The sequence below is a fragment of the Apis mellifera genome, linkage group LG1, assembly GCF_003254395.2.
Source record: "Apis mellifera strain DH4 linkage group LG1, Amel_HAv3.1, whole genome shotgun sequence".
NCBI classification, from domain to species: domain Eukaryota; kingdom Metazoa; phylum Arthropoda; class Insecta; order Hymenoptera; family Apidae; genus Apis; species Apis mellifera.
This window is the reverse complement of record NC_037638.1, coordinates 12412339-12428589: the sequence shown is the minus strand read 5'-3', so window position 1 is coordinate 12428589 and position 16251 is coordinate 12412339. Positions and strand designations below refer to the sequence as shown.

At 25.2% G+C, this 16251-nt stretch overlaps 2 protein-coding genes across 3 annotated transcripts; both read right to left on the bottom strand.

Annotated features, from left to right (window-relative positions):
* Nucleotides 1-6896: 6896 nt before the first annotated feature.
* On the bottom strand, nucleotides 6897-12002 carry LOC552166 (AFG3-like protein 2). Its single transcript, XM_624545.6, has 13 exons — nucleotides 11749-12002; nucleotides 10982-11105; nucleotides 10554-10857; nucleotides 10376-10469; nucleotides 10097-10262; nucleotides 9878-10007; nucleotides 9354-9472; nucleotides 8850-9125; nucleotides 8539-8766; nucleotides 8217-8443; nucleotides 7977-8153; nucleotides 7674-7892; nucleotides 6897-7595 (listed from the first exon to the last, which is right to left on the bottom strand). Exons 1-13 carry the CDS (start codon nucleotides 11830-11832, stop codon nucleotides 7332-7334), a joined length of 2412 nt encoding a protein of 803 aa, XP_624548.2. The 5' UTR covers nucleotides 11833-12002; the 3' UTR covers nucleotides 6897-7331.
* A 503-nt stretch (nucleotides 12003-12505) lies between these two features.
* LOC409259 (protein abrupt) lies at nucleotides 12506-15104 on the bottom strand. Of its 2 annotated transcripts, none has more exons than XM_397552.7 (7): nucleotides 14658-15104; nucleotides 14150-14326; nucleotides 13667-14078; nucleotides 13400-13593; nucleotides 12999-13325; nucleotides 12779-12907; nucleotides 12506-12673 (listed from the first exon to the last, which is right to left on the bottom strand). In XM_397552.7, the coding sequence occupies exons 1-7, from the start codon at nucleotides 14850-14852 to the stop codon at nucleotides 12599-12601; spliced, it is 1509 nt and encodes a 502-aa protein (XP_397552.4). In that variant the 5' UTR covers nucleotides 14853-15104; the 3' UTR covers nucleotides 12506-12598. The 2 variants fall into 2 exon arrangements, 1 of the variants encoding a protein (XP_397552.4); XR_411753.3 differs by having other exon boundaries at nucleotides 12610-12673; nucleotides 13103-13325.
* Between the last annotated feature and the right edge of the window lie 1147 nt (nucleotides 15105-16251).

Below are 16251 nucleotides of genomic sequence, written 5' to 3'. Positions count from 1 at the left end.
ATACGAGATCGCGATTTTTCCGCTTTCTTTTTTTTTTTTTTTTTCTTTCTTTCTCTATGATAGAAACGGTGGATAAAGGATCGACAGAATGGAATTTACAATTACCGAGCGAACTGTGTCTAGTCAGATTCCTTCAATTATCGATCGAGCATTAAATGAAATGTCCCTAGTCGAATAAATTTTTTCCAAATATTTATTCTCTTAGGTTAGCTCTTAATTTTTATTTAGATTAATTGACAGAAATCTCCTTTCAGAATTGATACTTTTTGTAACGATTCTTACAAAAAACCTGGATGGAGATAGATTTCCTTAAACATCTAGTCTATTGAATGAATATACATAGTCGTGTTGCACAGTCGAGTTATCTCCTCAAATATTTAACACTTTTTACAACGTTTGTAAGGGCAAATGTAGATATTTTTACCGCGATTCAAACTTCGATTTTTATTATTCTTAGGTCGTTAGTCACTTTTTATTCATCGTCTATTCCGCCTCGTAAGTGGAACACCTCGAATCGTGATATTAATTTTAGAAACAACGTTCTACAACGCGATTAATTAAATGATGAAGAAAGGGGGGGGGGGGGGGGAATTGAAGCGTCGAAAGGAATGTCGGAAAAGAAAAGAAATATTCTGATGAAAGGAACGAAAAATCGAAAGGATAAGCGCCAACTCGAAAAAAAAATAAAATAAAATAAAATAACAAACTTATTCTCTAGTCAACGAGCTACGCTTGTATATTGTATCGTTTTATCTTAGGTTGCCCCCATCGAATCGATGGGCTTAATCCTTGTATAATAAGGTGAAGTTAAGGTTGCTCTCTTTAATTTAACTTTCGTCGCTGTTGCTTTCGCGTGAGAAAAGAGAAGAAGAAAAAAAAAAAGAGAAAAAAAAGAAAAAAAAAAACAACGCGTTTTTATAACGATGTAGTAGATGATATTTTGGTACGAGAAACATTTTCAGCGTTTTAGAACACTTAAGGATCGACCGATTATTATTGCGTAACTCGGTTAGTCCATCGGTAAAGTAGTAATCTTTACTAAACGGGCGCAAGAAACGGACGAGCTTTAGCCATTTAAGTTTTTTGTATGAGAATACCAAAGGAAATATATAACCGTCAACGTCTACATACATTTCCTCGCGCCCATGTTTCGTTCAACAAGAAAAGGGTGTCGAAGCCCCCCCTCCCCCCTTCGATCGAAGAGAATTTCAACGGCGGTGTTCCAGCAACGTGCAATTGATTCGAAATAAAATAATTTTCGAAAATAGGAGAAAGAAGGCATTTTTGAAATTAACATTGGAATGAAACTCCCTTTTTGTTTCTTCCCTAATATAATAATAATAACGAAACTTGGATGGAAGAATAAACAATTTTGAAATAAATTATTTATAAAAAAGAAATTCGCTCCTCTCTGGATAAAGAATAATTCAAGATTCATCTGAATCACGTGTACGTTGTTTGTGCTAAGATATTTGAGATATTGAAAAGTCAGAAATAGACTTGCCTAACATTCCTTCGTTCGATTCTAATAAGACTAGATTGGCTGTTAAACGTGTAAATATATTCAATTATTTTTTATATATATATAATTGTAAGCATAAGGTTCCTCTAGTCCTAGTAGTAACTGTTTTCTCTTTATAGATATTTAATTTGTATATCATTTGATTAACGATGAGTTAAGCGAGTCTTGTTCTGATCGCATTCCGATGGGCACAAAGGAACTGCTCGAAAATTGTCCAATACGTTTTCGTGTCTCTCTCGTGTCGCAGCAAATCAATATTCGAATGCTATTCAATAATAATGGGGGGGGGGGAACACAAATGAGCAGAGAGAGAGAGAGAGAGAGAGCGGCACGTGTCCTGTGTCGTGAAAACCGGAAACAACTAATTTAAACAGGTCGGATGGATGGTCGGTAATGGCAAATTTGATCTGCACATTCAATAATGTTCACAGCTATACCTGTCTCGTTTTCATGCTGTAATACAATAACACGACAGTCAATCGAAACTCTAATCGCAATTAGAGAAACCTCGTAACGATAGTCAATAAATGAGATAAAAGAGAAAAGATCTATATGGTTAACAAAAATGTATCGTTCTTCGTCACCGTAACGAATTTTAATTGAAAAAAAAAAAAAAGAAAGAAAGACATTTTTAAACGAGAAGTATTCGAATGTATTAACGTTTAAACTTTTTAAACCAAAAAAAAAAAGAAAAAAGATTATAGAGCGAGCAATTGATCATTGGGACCATTATTTGGCCATTTTTGCCATTTTTTTTTAAATCATTAAAATACTGTGACTGGAGATTGAATCGTATTTTATATCATATATTATTTGTTATTATTGTTATTATTATTTTTATTCCGTGTTTCAATATGTTTGCATATTATCTGTTTTAAAATTCCCGCCATATATAAATATATAATAATTAACATCATCATTATTTTTATAAGATGTCTTTTACCGATTATGCTGAGCATAAGCTGCAAAAACAGTTATTTTATTGTGAACAATTTTGTGAATTTTATCCAATTATATTAAAAATTCGAATATATTCAAAATCAACGATCAATCACTCGGTTAAGATTATAAAAATTCGTTGCCGTCTCGAAGAATGTTTTCAGCGTCGAAAAAGTTTCTTGAAACATGATTTTCCTCTATGCTTGCTTGTCGAATTTGAGGACAGGAAAACATGAAGTAACGAAAGAAATTAACTTATTCGATTAAAAAAAAAAAAAAAAGAGAGAGAAAAAGATAAAAAAACGATATAGCAAAAACCTCGTAAGAACTGACAAACACACGAATACAAATTAAGAGTTAGATCATCGCCGTAGTGTAAACTTAAACGAAAGCAAAAAACAAAAAAAAACAAAAAAACAAAAAAAAATTAAAAAAAAAATGGTATTATTACTAACGTTATTAACAATAAACAAACATTCGGCGCTATTTTTTAGATATACAAATAAAATTTAAGCCAGGACCCAGGACGATCATGCCTCGTACATTTCTCGGTCCGCTGAAAATAATTTTGTTCTTGTTCACTGTCGTAAAAAAGAAACACAGAAAGAATACAATTTGCATTGGCTGTGCACTTGAAATTTCAACCGAATTATAAATCGAGTTCTGAAAATCCTGCACGTATATATATATATATATATATATATATATATATACACGATGATTTTCTGGATAATATTTCTGTGATATGTTTCATTGAAGAACCTAGCATTATATTAAATTTGTAAAGATATAACTTGATTGAAAATCTGATTGAATCTCGTTAATCAAACATATAAACATATTATGTTATGATAATAATTTTAATACAATTTATTTTCCATATAGATATGACAATTAATTGCTCAGATTCAGATGCAATTCAGATGTACAACAATATCGTCACGAAACCACGCTTAACACGTTCTTTTTTTTCTTTAATATAAGGTAAAGCTATTAAAAACTTGTTGTTGCCTCGTAACCAGTTAGTTAAAAAGGACAAAATAAAAAAAAAAAAAAAAGAAAGGAAAGAACGAAAATAAGGAGAAATTCGTTCTTCTTCGCGGCGACGAGAGACCGATTGCTATTTCTATTCGTCATATAAATTAAACGTTTTAGAGAAGACTCTAAAGAGGACCAAAGTACTTACTTAAACGTAACTACGCTGATACCGTGGCGCGCTCTTGAACGCAGCGATAAAACAATTACTGTCGCCTTTCATCGTAATAGGTATCCATTGTCAATAAGCAAACGAGTACCGTAATGAAGGAGAAGAAATGGTTTAAGATGGAAGAGGGAAAAGATGGTGGAAGGAAAGAGGAAATATTGCGTTATTTTAAAAAATTGCACACATGTTCGAAAACACGGTAAAAAAGAACAACGAAACCAACGTGACAAAAAAGTGTTATCCGCGTATAATTATAATTAATTAACTTACTAAACCAGATATGCACGATATATATTACTATATATATGTATGTGTATATGTAGGCATATGTTAGTCGAATTTTCGCTACACCGAAACTTTTCGCGAGAATGATCGCCTCTAATTAATCTCGAAACATAAACATAAATGTTTTTGTAAAAAAAATAAAAAAATCGAGTTTAATATTTTTAGAATCGAATTAGTAATAAATTCTATTTAAGGAGGGAACGAGTTCTCTACAATTTTTTATATTTATATTTTAATATTTTTTTTGTGATAGAATTATAATAAAATAATTATCGTTAATTTTCAAGATTTTTTTTAAATTATATAATATATAATTATTAATATGATCGTGCCTGGAAATAAATAAATATAAATTATGTATTGGACATTACAAGATATTTGCAGAGATGAAATGAAAAACGAGTTATCTCTTAAATAAATCCAATTACGATGAAATTAATTAGAGTGCGATCTAAACTCGCTTCCATATGCGATAATTTAGATTTCGCTCGAGTTTAATACAAATTTAATAAGTATGGAACTTGTACGTTATCTGCGCCATCATATCATTTTCACATGTACACGATAAAAACAAATAGGCAAGAATGATGCGAGCGAGTGATTACATGCAAAGAGAAGAAGTGCATCTATTGAGACACAAGTACCTAGAAAAGCAGGCATGATCATCATCAGTAAACCTGGCTTTTGTGAAAAGGATTTAAAAAAAAAAAAAAAAAAGAGGAAAAAATGCAAACGAGGAAAAAAAAAAAAAAGAAAAAAAAAAGACGTAAAATAAACAGAAAAAACACGTAAGATTTAGATTTAGTGTGATACAAGGTACGACAAAGCAATAATTTAGTGATTGTATGATATATTTGATTAGTGAGTTAGCGAGCTAAGTTTAATGGTGAACTTTTGAAACCTATAAATATACCTACTTGATAAATCATATAGTTTTGTAGAAATGCTGAGAAGAATCGCCATTTCAGAGATGAAAACAAAAAAAAAAAGAAAAAAAAAAGAAAAACGCTGTCTTGGGATCAAAGCTCTAGCGACGAAGGTCGGAAAAGAATTAGTATGTATACATCGTTTATCCTATGACATCACCGGACGAAAACAAAACCACGTGATCAAAATCTAGGGGAAAGAAAATCAGATTTAATTAATTAATGATTGATTCACGATTCTGCAAAATTCTATAAAATAGAATGTTACATGTCTCAAATTATTTATTGTCATTAAAATTTTCATGAATTGTTTCTATCAATCATTCTCAATGTAACAACAATATTCACCAATGTATTTTATATCTTTGCAATCGATATTTAAAATCAATCTATCTAGTGATTCGATCTGTTTACATCCAGTGATTCAATTTTGTGAACGATGTATGTATAAAATCGGTGATATAGTTTTTTAACAAATTTTTTTATTTTAATTTTGAATTTCAAATTCATTATTTTTCCTTTATATTATTATTTTTATATTATGCGCTTTAATGTATGTAAACATCGTACATGCAATTTAAATAAAAATTCAGAGATATAATTTTTTTATCATACATACAAATATACAATTAATCGGGATATTTATAATTTTATGATTGAAGTACGAAAATAAATAGCAATTTTAGCAAATAGGAAATGTATAATGTCTACTTTTATCAATAAATTACAGATGTTTACATGCAAATATGTTTACGCATAACCTTTTCATTGTTGAAAACTTCAAGTTTACATATTATCTGCGTTCCGTACTAACAATATCAAGTTAATTAATTAAAATTAATATTTTTTCATTCTGTCAACAATAATATTGACGTATTACATATGATGCACAATGAATTAATTCAAGTATATGTAATTAAAAATTAATAATGAACAATTGTCGTCTTCCTTTTTTTATATAATATGCTCAAAATTATGTAATATAAATTATGTAACAAAAAAGATACGTATGTAAAAAAAAAATGAAAGAGTAAAAAATTATACTGATTTTAACATTTTTAATTGTTTCTAGTGGAAATAATAATACGGAACGCGTAAACTTATTTTTTGATCAAACGATACTTTTTTTTCGAAAGATTTGAGTAATAATTTTTAAATAAATAATATTCCCAAGGGCGTTTCAGCTCATAAGAATAACTTTAAAAAGTCCCAAGACTGATAATGGATGCATGCACATGTATTGCTCCGATTTATTTATTTTATCCATGTTTAAATGAGCTCAAAAGCTTATCTTATGGAAGTCATTTTTAAATGTTCTAACTTCACTAATGTATGAGAGAAGAAAGAAAGAGAGAAAGATTAAAAGAAAAAATGAATTAAGGGAGAGAATGAATGAAGATTTATAATATTTACACTCATATAAACATTTATTATTTTTTTTTTAGTAAATATTCCTTTATTTTTTCTAGAAATGAATGTAATGTACAATTTATTATTAATGAATTCTTTATTAATAGTAGTTTAATAATTTAATTTTGAGATATTTCTTATAGACACAATAAAATATAATACATTCATGATGCTACAAAATTCAGTAAGGATAAAAAAATTTGCTTCTAGAACCATGAATTTCACTGGCAAAAAAGACCTTCGTCGTAAAACATATTCAATCTTGTCATAAATAACTATATATGAAGTTTATATATCAGGAACGCAAGTAAAATCATGTTCATTTTCTTCGATTGATCTACTTTTCATTAAATAATGTAAGTATTTTAGTATTAACAAGGATCCAATTTACGCACATATGTGCACATATTATTTTTCATTGAAATTCCGCCAAAGCGAAATCCAACAATTAGCGATAAAAAAAATAGTAATACCAAATTATCAATGTACTTACAATATTAAGGATAAAAGTTTAATTGCACTACATTTGTAAACTTTATTAATTATACGTTGCAAAAAATGATATGAACAAAAGTTGTTATTCATTTTACCTAATTCATTACTATGCTTATTTCGTCTTAAAAAAGACAATAAAAATTACATGACCCTTGTTATACTATCACTTTGCGTCCCGAAATCAACGTCGTTTTATATTACTATGAGAAAATTATATACTATTATAAGAAGATCTGTTTAATAATTTATGTCCATTATTATGCATTTTTTTTTTTTACACAAATTAGTTTTTGTTACCAAAAAATACTTTGTCATGTAGTAAATAATCTTTATATTAAAGACAAGGAATATTAGATCGATATAGAAAATTTTTTTGTAAAATAGTACTTAATTTCATTGGTACTTAGAAGCTTTATATATATTGCAAATTATAATGTTATCGTTAATGAATGCTATGGAGTGCATACTCATATATCACTACTTATTACAATTATGTATTTCAAACTATAATACAAAGTACTTAACAGGCTATAACCCATAATGGTATGGTTTATAATCGCTGTTGTGGTTGATTTTGAGAACTCAATCCCGAAACTGTTTCTGGTGGAGAATCTGTTCTTTCACCTTTTTTCTCACTCTCCCTCGATTTGTTCCATTCTTGTAAACCTTTTGGTAAAGTCGTGTCTTCTTCGAATGATCCTGTACCTTCCACGAATTGTTCATAAGTTGACTTTTCAGGGAAGGGTCTAGGACCTAGTAATTCTATCATATCTTCTCTACTCAAAATTTCTTGTTTTAATAATCGTTCAGCCACCTGAAATAAAATTATTCATTTATTATTACAATAATAAAAATCAATTAATATTTTTAATAAATTCAACATTTTCTATACCTTAGATACATCTTCCTTATGTTGCATAAGTAAATTGCGTGTGTGAGTATGCGCTTGTTCGATTAACTCACGTACTTCATTATCGATAAGTTGGGCCGTATGTTCCGAATATGGTTTATCGAAAGTCATTTCACCTTGTTGTGGCATTTGAAAACTAACATTGCCAACTTTTTCGTTCATACCATATTGAATAACTTGAGCATATGCATTTGAAGTTACCTAATAATAGAAAAAAAAAAAGTTAATGGTACAAATTATTTACACGCATAATTATAAAAAAAAAACTACATAGCAAAATAATACTTTTTGTAAATCATCTTGCGCTCCTGTAGTAATACGACCGAAAAAGATTTCTTCTGACACTCGTCCACCGAGTGCCATACACATTCTATCAAACAATTGTTCCTTTGTATAAAGATACTGTTCATGAGGTAAATACTGTGCGTAACCTAAACCTTTTCCACGAGGAATTATAGAAACCTGAAATATAAAAAATTTAAATAAAATTATAAAATTAAAATATTTTGAAAATTTAAAAATTACCTTTAGAAGTGGATCTGCGTATTCCAAAAACCAACCTGCTACTGCATGACCAGCTTCATGATATGCAACCGTTTTCTTTTCTTCCGGTTGTAAAACATTTGTCTTTTTTTCCATGCCAGCTATAACTCTTTCAATAGCCTGTTCAAAATGTTTTAAATGTATATTATCATTTAAATCTCTTGCTGCTATTAAAGCCGCTTCATTACAAACATTAGCAATATCAGCTCCTGAAATCAATAATTTATAATATTAATATTTAGTATATAAATCTTTAATGTATATTTTTTCGAAAAATATTACTGATTAATTTTTATGTTTTTACCTGTAAATCCAGGTGTTAAGGAAGCCATTTTTCTAGCTAAATGATCTTTATCTAATGTGATTTTTAAAGGTTTTAAATGTACTTTAAAAATAGAAGCTCGACCTTTAATGTCTGGAGCAGGAACATAAATTTGTCTATCAAATCTTCCAGGTCGTAATAAAGCTTTATCTAAAATATCAATTCTATTAGTTGCTGCTAACACAACTACATTAGTAGTTGTATTGAAACCTAAAAAAAAAAAAGAAATATTATTTAATTAAAAATAAATTTATATTATATAATAAATAATGTTATCAATAATTATAACATACCATCCATTTCAACTAAAAGTTGATTAAGTGTATTTTCTTGTTCTGAATGGCCACCGAAATTTTTGCCTCCTCTTTTTCTTCCAACGGCATCGATTTCATCAATAAATAATATACATGGAGCATGTTTCCGTGCCAATGCAAACATATCTCGAACTCTTGATGGACCAACACCAACAAACATTTCCAAAAATTCTGAGCCTGATACACTAATAAAAGGTACATTTGCTTCACCAGCTGTAGCCTTAGCTAATAATGTTTTACCAGTTCCAGGTGGACCTATAAATATAAATTTTATGTCATTATCTTAAATTTATTTAAAATTATTTAAAATTTATTTAAAATTAAAAAAAAAGATTTCTTATAATTTTAATATATTTATAATTATATAAGATTTCTTATAATTTAATATATTTATAATATATTAAATAAATATATTTTTAAAAAAGATATTTATTATTTATTGTATACATTATATTTACAATATAATGTATACAATATATTTACCTGTCAACATTGCACCTTTAGGAATTTTAGCACCAAGTTCCATATATTGTTGTGGATTTTTTAAAAAATTTACAAATTCCATAATTTCAATCTTAGCTTCTTCACATCCAGCAACATCCCTAAATTTTTAATAATATGTAAAATTAATAGTATAAAAGTATAATTATATAATAAAAAAAATAACTAAAACATTATTCAAACTTATATTCTTAAAAGATGTTCTACAATTGTATATAATTTTTTTCTACTTTATAAATTGAATATTTCTTAATTGTTTTATTTATATATTTACTTATATATTTACTTTTCTTTTATATATCTCTTTTTGTTACTTAATACTTTTTATTTTCATTTAATTTTTAATTCTAAGTTCTGTTATTTCTCTAATTTTCATAATTTTTTGTATTCTAGATAAATAATATGGCAGAAAAATTCAGAGTAGAAAAAAATTATTACAATTCATAATAATTTTTTAAAACTATATAATAAATAATATAATATATTTCATATTTCTATCAATTTACTTAAATCGAACACCAATATCTTTGGAATTAATCAATTTTGCAGTTGATTCCATTAATGCACCAAAAAGTCCACCTTTTCTTCCTTTACCAAATGATTCTGCTGATTTACGGAATACATAAAATAAAAGTCCTAGAAAATAATGATTAATATTATATCTAATTTAAACAAAAAAAACTAATCTATAAAAAATAAAAATAATATTTAATACTATAACTTACCATACATGAACAATTGTGGTAAAAGCTTTAAAATATGGTGTAATTCTACTTCATCCTTATAATGCACTAAAATATAATTTTGTGGTTCTACATTTAATTCAATTTGTGCATTTTCTAAATTTCTTTCAAAAGTTTCAACACTTCCAATATTAAACCACAAAATATCCTACAAAATAAATTTAATGATTAAATTTGCATATATACTTTTATTAATTTTAATTTTTTGAAATTATTATCATTTTTTCTTATAATATTTAAGTTAAACATTTATGAACTTACTTTTCCATTCACGAAATTTCCAGGCAATAACTTTACACGAACCCATTGTTTATTGACAACTTCTACTTTGTCTACTATTCCTTTATCTAAATATCTAAATCACAAAATATTTATATGAATTTTATGAAATTTATATTTTATAGATATTATTTAAAAAAAAACTATTTGATTTATTTACTTTGTTATAAATTCTTTCCATGTAATTTCAGTTGCTTGATTTGCTAATTGTTGCAAGTATAAATAAAGTAATCCCATTAATGTTATTCCAATAAAAAATAGTTTCTCGTTCTTTTTTTCTCCAAATGACTTATTCCCTCCATTCCATTTAAAATCCCAAAAAAGTCCACGTTTATCAGGAATCGAAGAATGCATAGAGGATTTTTGAGAATGCATTCTAGATGATTGTGATTCTGAAGTTTCTTTGGATGATGCTTTTTTGACTTTTTCAGCAACTTTTTCAGTTGTTTTACTAGAAACTTTTTCTATAGATAAAAAATTAAAGATTTTTTTATAATCTATTCTTATAATCTATTTTAAAATTATTTTATAATTATAATATATTTTTATGATATATTTAAAACAAATTAATAATTATAAAATAATAACTTTGTTTATAAAATTTTTCAAATCCTTTTGGTGGCTCATTACACAGTAATCTCCATTGATTTCGTATGTGCTCCATTGTACTTGTTTCATTGCCATTTCTTATTAATGATAAATATCTTCTTAACTGAAAATATTTTACGATATGGTATAATATAAATAATACAAATATTATATTATTTTATTCTTATTATATATTATTATTTATATTATACATATTATTATATAATAATATATATTATTTTATTATTATTATATATATTATATATATTATATTATATTATTACATAATATTATATTATACAAATTATATCATTATATATTATATTTTATAGTTATTAATCATCACATAATCAATTTTATTAAGTAAATTTATATATATATTTAATATCTACATATAAAATCTAATTATTACACAAAATAAAAACTTTAAAAATTATCAATTTTTATATATATATATATATATATATATACATCATACATATATACATACATATATATATATATATACATAAATATATTTTATACATATATATATATATATATATATATATATATATATATATATACATAATCACACACATATATATAATATATATATAATAATAAAAAAAAATACAACATACCATAATTAATAGAAAATATATTAATAACAATATATAATTGAATTAAAAATTATAATTTTGAATTGACTTTTATTAAATAATCAATCATGATAAAAAATCATAATCATGATAAAAAAATATAGGTTATGTTAAATTATTTTATACCTGAAATATATTAGCATTTTTGTAAACGGAGCTCAAAACAAATCTTTCTAATTTACTTGTCGAATAAAACAGTTGGTGGGCCATATTTACTGTAAGTTTTTAATAATCACGTAATATGATGAAATTTCGTAGTTTCCACACGTTCTTTGTAAGAGATTACCGGCCACAAGACATTATTTCAACAAATATCCCCAGTCTTAGTCTCTATTTATCGTTTACAATGCAAAATGTAAATTTACACAAACGTTCATAAAACTAGCATTTATTGCTTACTTAATTTTGCGCGAAGAGAAGTGACTAATAAATGATTTTTAGATCGTTACTAGGGTATTAATTTTATTCAATGTTCCTAGAAATACAAAGGAATAAAATAAAAGATATTTTTAATATTCTAAGAAAAATTATTTTTATTAAAGCACATGTTTATCATTGCGACATTAAATGAAATATATTATATTAATTTATAAATTATATTATATAATTTCTTAATCCAATGAATTAAATAATTTTAATTTTTTTAATAATCACTAGCTTTTTTATCGATATATTAATTAAATTATCATTGTAATTTTTTATCGATATATTAATTAAATTATCATTTTAAACATTTTAGAAAAATAATAAGATAGAATATGTAAATAAATATAAGAAAACGTTGATCAATAAATATAAAAATGCGATCAATAATAACAATTCAATTATATTGTTTGTGATTATTATTAAATACTTATTTTTATGTATATGTATGCATACGCGAATTTTAATATATTATTAAACTCTAAATTAATATACAAAATTAATTTAATGTACACAATTAATGAGTAGTAATTGAATGATAATAATTCATGCGCTAACTTTCTGTTTGTGAATAATTTGAATTTTCTTCAATACTTATAGCACAAGGAACATATTCTTGTCCTGATTCCTAAATAAGAAATAAATTATATACAATTTTTACAATTATATACAATTATATACAATCTTTATATATCTGATTTCAAAAAAATTAATAAAAATTAATAAAACATACTGAATTAACAATAATTTGTCGTCCTTCTTCCAAATTAAGTCCATCCATATCTTCTGCTGTTAATATTATCACAGAATCTTCAGGTATACTATTTTCATCTATATAAGTTATAGGAATTTCTGATGAAACCTATAAATAAAATTTTTGTAATTAAATAAAATTCATAAGTCATAAAATCTATATATAAAAAGTAATGAAAAATTCTTATAACTTTCAATACCTCGCAATATGTGAAATCAGATCCTTCTACCTTTGTTTCTATATTATGTTTAGAATCTGATATTCTTTGTTTTTTTGAACCTAATGAACGTTCTGATTTTTTACCATCTTGTTGAAGACGTCTCCAGATTGTTGTTTTTGGAATATGATAAGTCATTGATGCTGCTGCTTGCGACATTTTTCCTCCTTTACAAGCAGCAACAGCTTCTTCCAAACGAGATTTTTTTAATTCTTCATTTTCTGTTTTACGTTTCTTCCAAAATGAGAGTGGAAGTTTTCCTTCATCTACCAATCGCGCCTTATCTCTAAATAAAGTAGTCTTTGGGATCTAAAAACATAATTATTGTTTTCAAAAAGTTTAAATAAAATAAAAATGAATGATCAAAATTATTCATAATTTACTTTAAATTCAAGTGCAACTTTTGTTAAATTCTCTCCTCTTTCTAAAGCTTTAACTGCAGCTTCCCGTTTATCAGATCCATAAGATCTTTTCATTTCTGAACGTAATATTTGATATCCTTCCTTTTGAATACGCCTCCATAATACAGTCTTTGGTATACTAAACATCTCTGATGCATGTTGTAGACTTGATCCACCTATAATGACAATGAATCAATTTGACTAATATAATACAATTAATGTTTAACTAAATATAAAACAAATACCAACCAATTACCGCATTTATAGCAGCTTTCATACATTCTGCTGGATATTCATTCCTTGATGCATTTAAATGAATACCTAATGCTTTAGCACGCATATATAATGTTGAACGTGGTATGTTATGTTTAGTAGAAGCTTCTATCAATGTTTGGCCTGCCTTTAAATCATTAATTGCCGATGCCAACATATCATCACTATAATCTCTTTTTGTTGCATCGCGTCTGCGTTTCTTTTTTTTATTTAATGTGGAATTTTCAGTAATTTCATATTTTTGTTGATTCTCTAAATTTTCATAATCATGTTGTAATGAATTAATAACTTTTTCTTCAGCCTCACTAATTACAGTTATTGATTCTTCATTATTATCATTAAAATCTTTATTATTCACAATAGAATCAGTTTCTTCAAGTCCATCAATCTACAATCATAAGAAATATTATAAAAAAAAAAAATAATTCTATTTGATATTTTTTAAATAATATAACCAACTTCAATAAGACCACAGATTTTCAATGAACGAGCTGCATCTAATAAACTATTAATATTCTCAACTGGAACTCGTACTTCTCCATGATAAGTAAATTCTATAATAGATTTTATATCTTGAGCAGATATATCACTTAATATTATTGTCGGATGATCTTCATTTACTTGACTCAATATTTCCTATAAATAAAAAATTTATAAAATATTATAGATATTTAATTTATAAAACAAAATATATATTTTTTAAACAAAAAAAATAATCTATATTTATAGAAATATTTTAAACATATAAGAATTTTTAATAAATAACTTTTTGATGCTTATCATTGAAGATTATTAAAATTTGTACAAAAAAGAAATGAAATAATTTGAACTTCAATTATTACATTTAAAAATGTTTGAAAATAATCATAAAATAAAAATTTTAAAAAAATATTTAAATTTATAAAATTTATAAATTCAAAACTACAAAAGACTACAAAGAATTTTTAAAAACACGAAAGTTGTTTACTCGAAATAAAGTGCTACAAGCACAAAGAACTATACGATGTGCATGAATACGTTCTCCAGCAGCAGCCAGGGTAACATCCACCATACAATCTTCCTCTAAAAGTTGTCTAACTACATCAGAAAGATGATTTTGATAATCATTCCATTTAAACCAATAACTTTGATTGATTTCATGTTGGTTAGCAATTTCAGACATGCCGTTTCAGTTTCGTTTCCTTTTTCAGTTTCAATAACCCGTATACAACCGGAATTTGGAACAGGACTGAATTCTTTAACAACTAAAAAGATACAATTTATTTGTAATACTTTTTAAAAATTATAATAAATTTGATAATCTTTTATAATTGTTTATTGTAACAAATATTTTTAGACTATTCTATACGTATTATATCATTAAACAAACTTTCACTTAAAAATTAGATAACAATAGATACTTAGTATATATACGATATTATCACTTAAAAATATATTACGATTGGTTAATATAAAATCTATATTAAATTTAATGATAAAAATTTTTACATTTTAAAATTAAAAAATATAAAAATTAAAAATAGAAAAATTTTTTAAATTTCATTTAAACAACAATTAACTATATTTGTAATTATAAATATTTAAATTAATTATATTAATAATATTAATTATAATTTAATTTTCATATATATGTAGTATGAGTAGTATATATGTTAATATAAATACATAAACAAATAATTGATTTCTTTGTAAATGTTAAAATCTTGATAAATTTATGTCACAGACAAGAAATAGAATAGACCATAGACAAAATATAATATAGATCGGATACCTAATATATTTTTGTTTTATATATTTATATCTATTTAAAATAAAAAGGAACAATCTACTGAGATTATAATTAATCTCAGAAATTATTATAATCAATCTAACAGAAATTATAATTAAATTTAATAATTTTATACATCATAATCAAAAAGACAAAATGTAAGTATGAAAAAGTACAAAGAAGGATATATGAAATTATAGATAAAATATAAAAAAGACATAATATATAACGTTTTTTCATATAGAAATTTAGGAATTCTTGTCATCTAATTTTATTTTCATGTTACATGTGTCTTCAATATAGAAAACAATTATAATATTAATAATAATTGGAATTAAAATTTAATTTTATTATAAAAACTATATAAAAATAAGATATAGATCGAAATAGCTTATGATAAAACTATAGAGATCTACATTTTTCAATTTGATAAATCATCCTTAACTAATAAAAATAATGTTTTGAGAAAATTGATAAAAGGATTAATTAATTCAATGAATTAATTTATACTGTTTAAACAAAGAAATAGAACTTATATCGCTTACAATTAGACTGGATGACGCGACATAAGAATAGAATGGTAGTAGTAATTAACATAATTAACATTATTAAAAAAAATATATATAATTCGATAATATCTATCGTTATAACTTTGATCATTATAATTTCAATCTTCACAAATTTTATATTTTATATTTTAATTTCATATTCCGCGGATAACAACTATAGAAATTCTTGAAGTATAAATTTTCAATTGAATTATTATATGTCTTAGAATTCATTATGACAATTA

What these genes read in the sequence shown, in the direction of transcription:
- LOC552166 (XM_624545.6), bottom strand. Translation starts at nt 11,832, where the DNA reads ATGGCCCACCAACTGTTTTATTCGACAAGTAAATTAGAAAGATTTGTT. An exon ending in TAAAGGTGCAATGTTGACAG is followed by an intron (nt 9,126 to 9,353) that starts GTAAATATATTG and finishes TTATATTTATAG; the next exon opens with GTCCACCTGGAACTGGTAAA. An exon ending in CGCAAGATGATTTACAAAAA is followed by an intron (nt 7,893 to 7,976) that starts GTATTATTTTGC and finishes TTCTATTATTAG; the next exon opens with GTAACTTCAAATGCATATGC.
- LOC409259 (XM_397552.7), bottom strand. Translation starts at nt 14,852, where the DNA reads ATGTCTGAAATTGCTAACCAACATGAAATCAATCAAAGTTATTGGTTT. An exon ending in CTTGTAGCACTTTATTTCGA is followed by an intron (nt 14,327 to 14,657) that starts GTAAACAACTTT and finishes TTTTATTTATAG; the next exon opens with GAAATATTGAGTCAAGTAAA. An exon ending in GACAAATTATTGTTAATTCA is followed by an intron (nt 12,674 to 12,778) that starts GTATGTTTTATT and finishes TTTCTTATTTAG; the next exon opens with GAATCAGGACAAGAATATGT.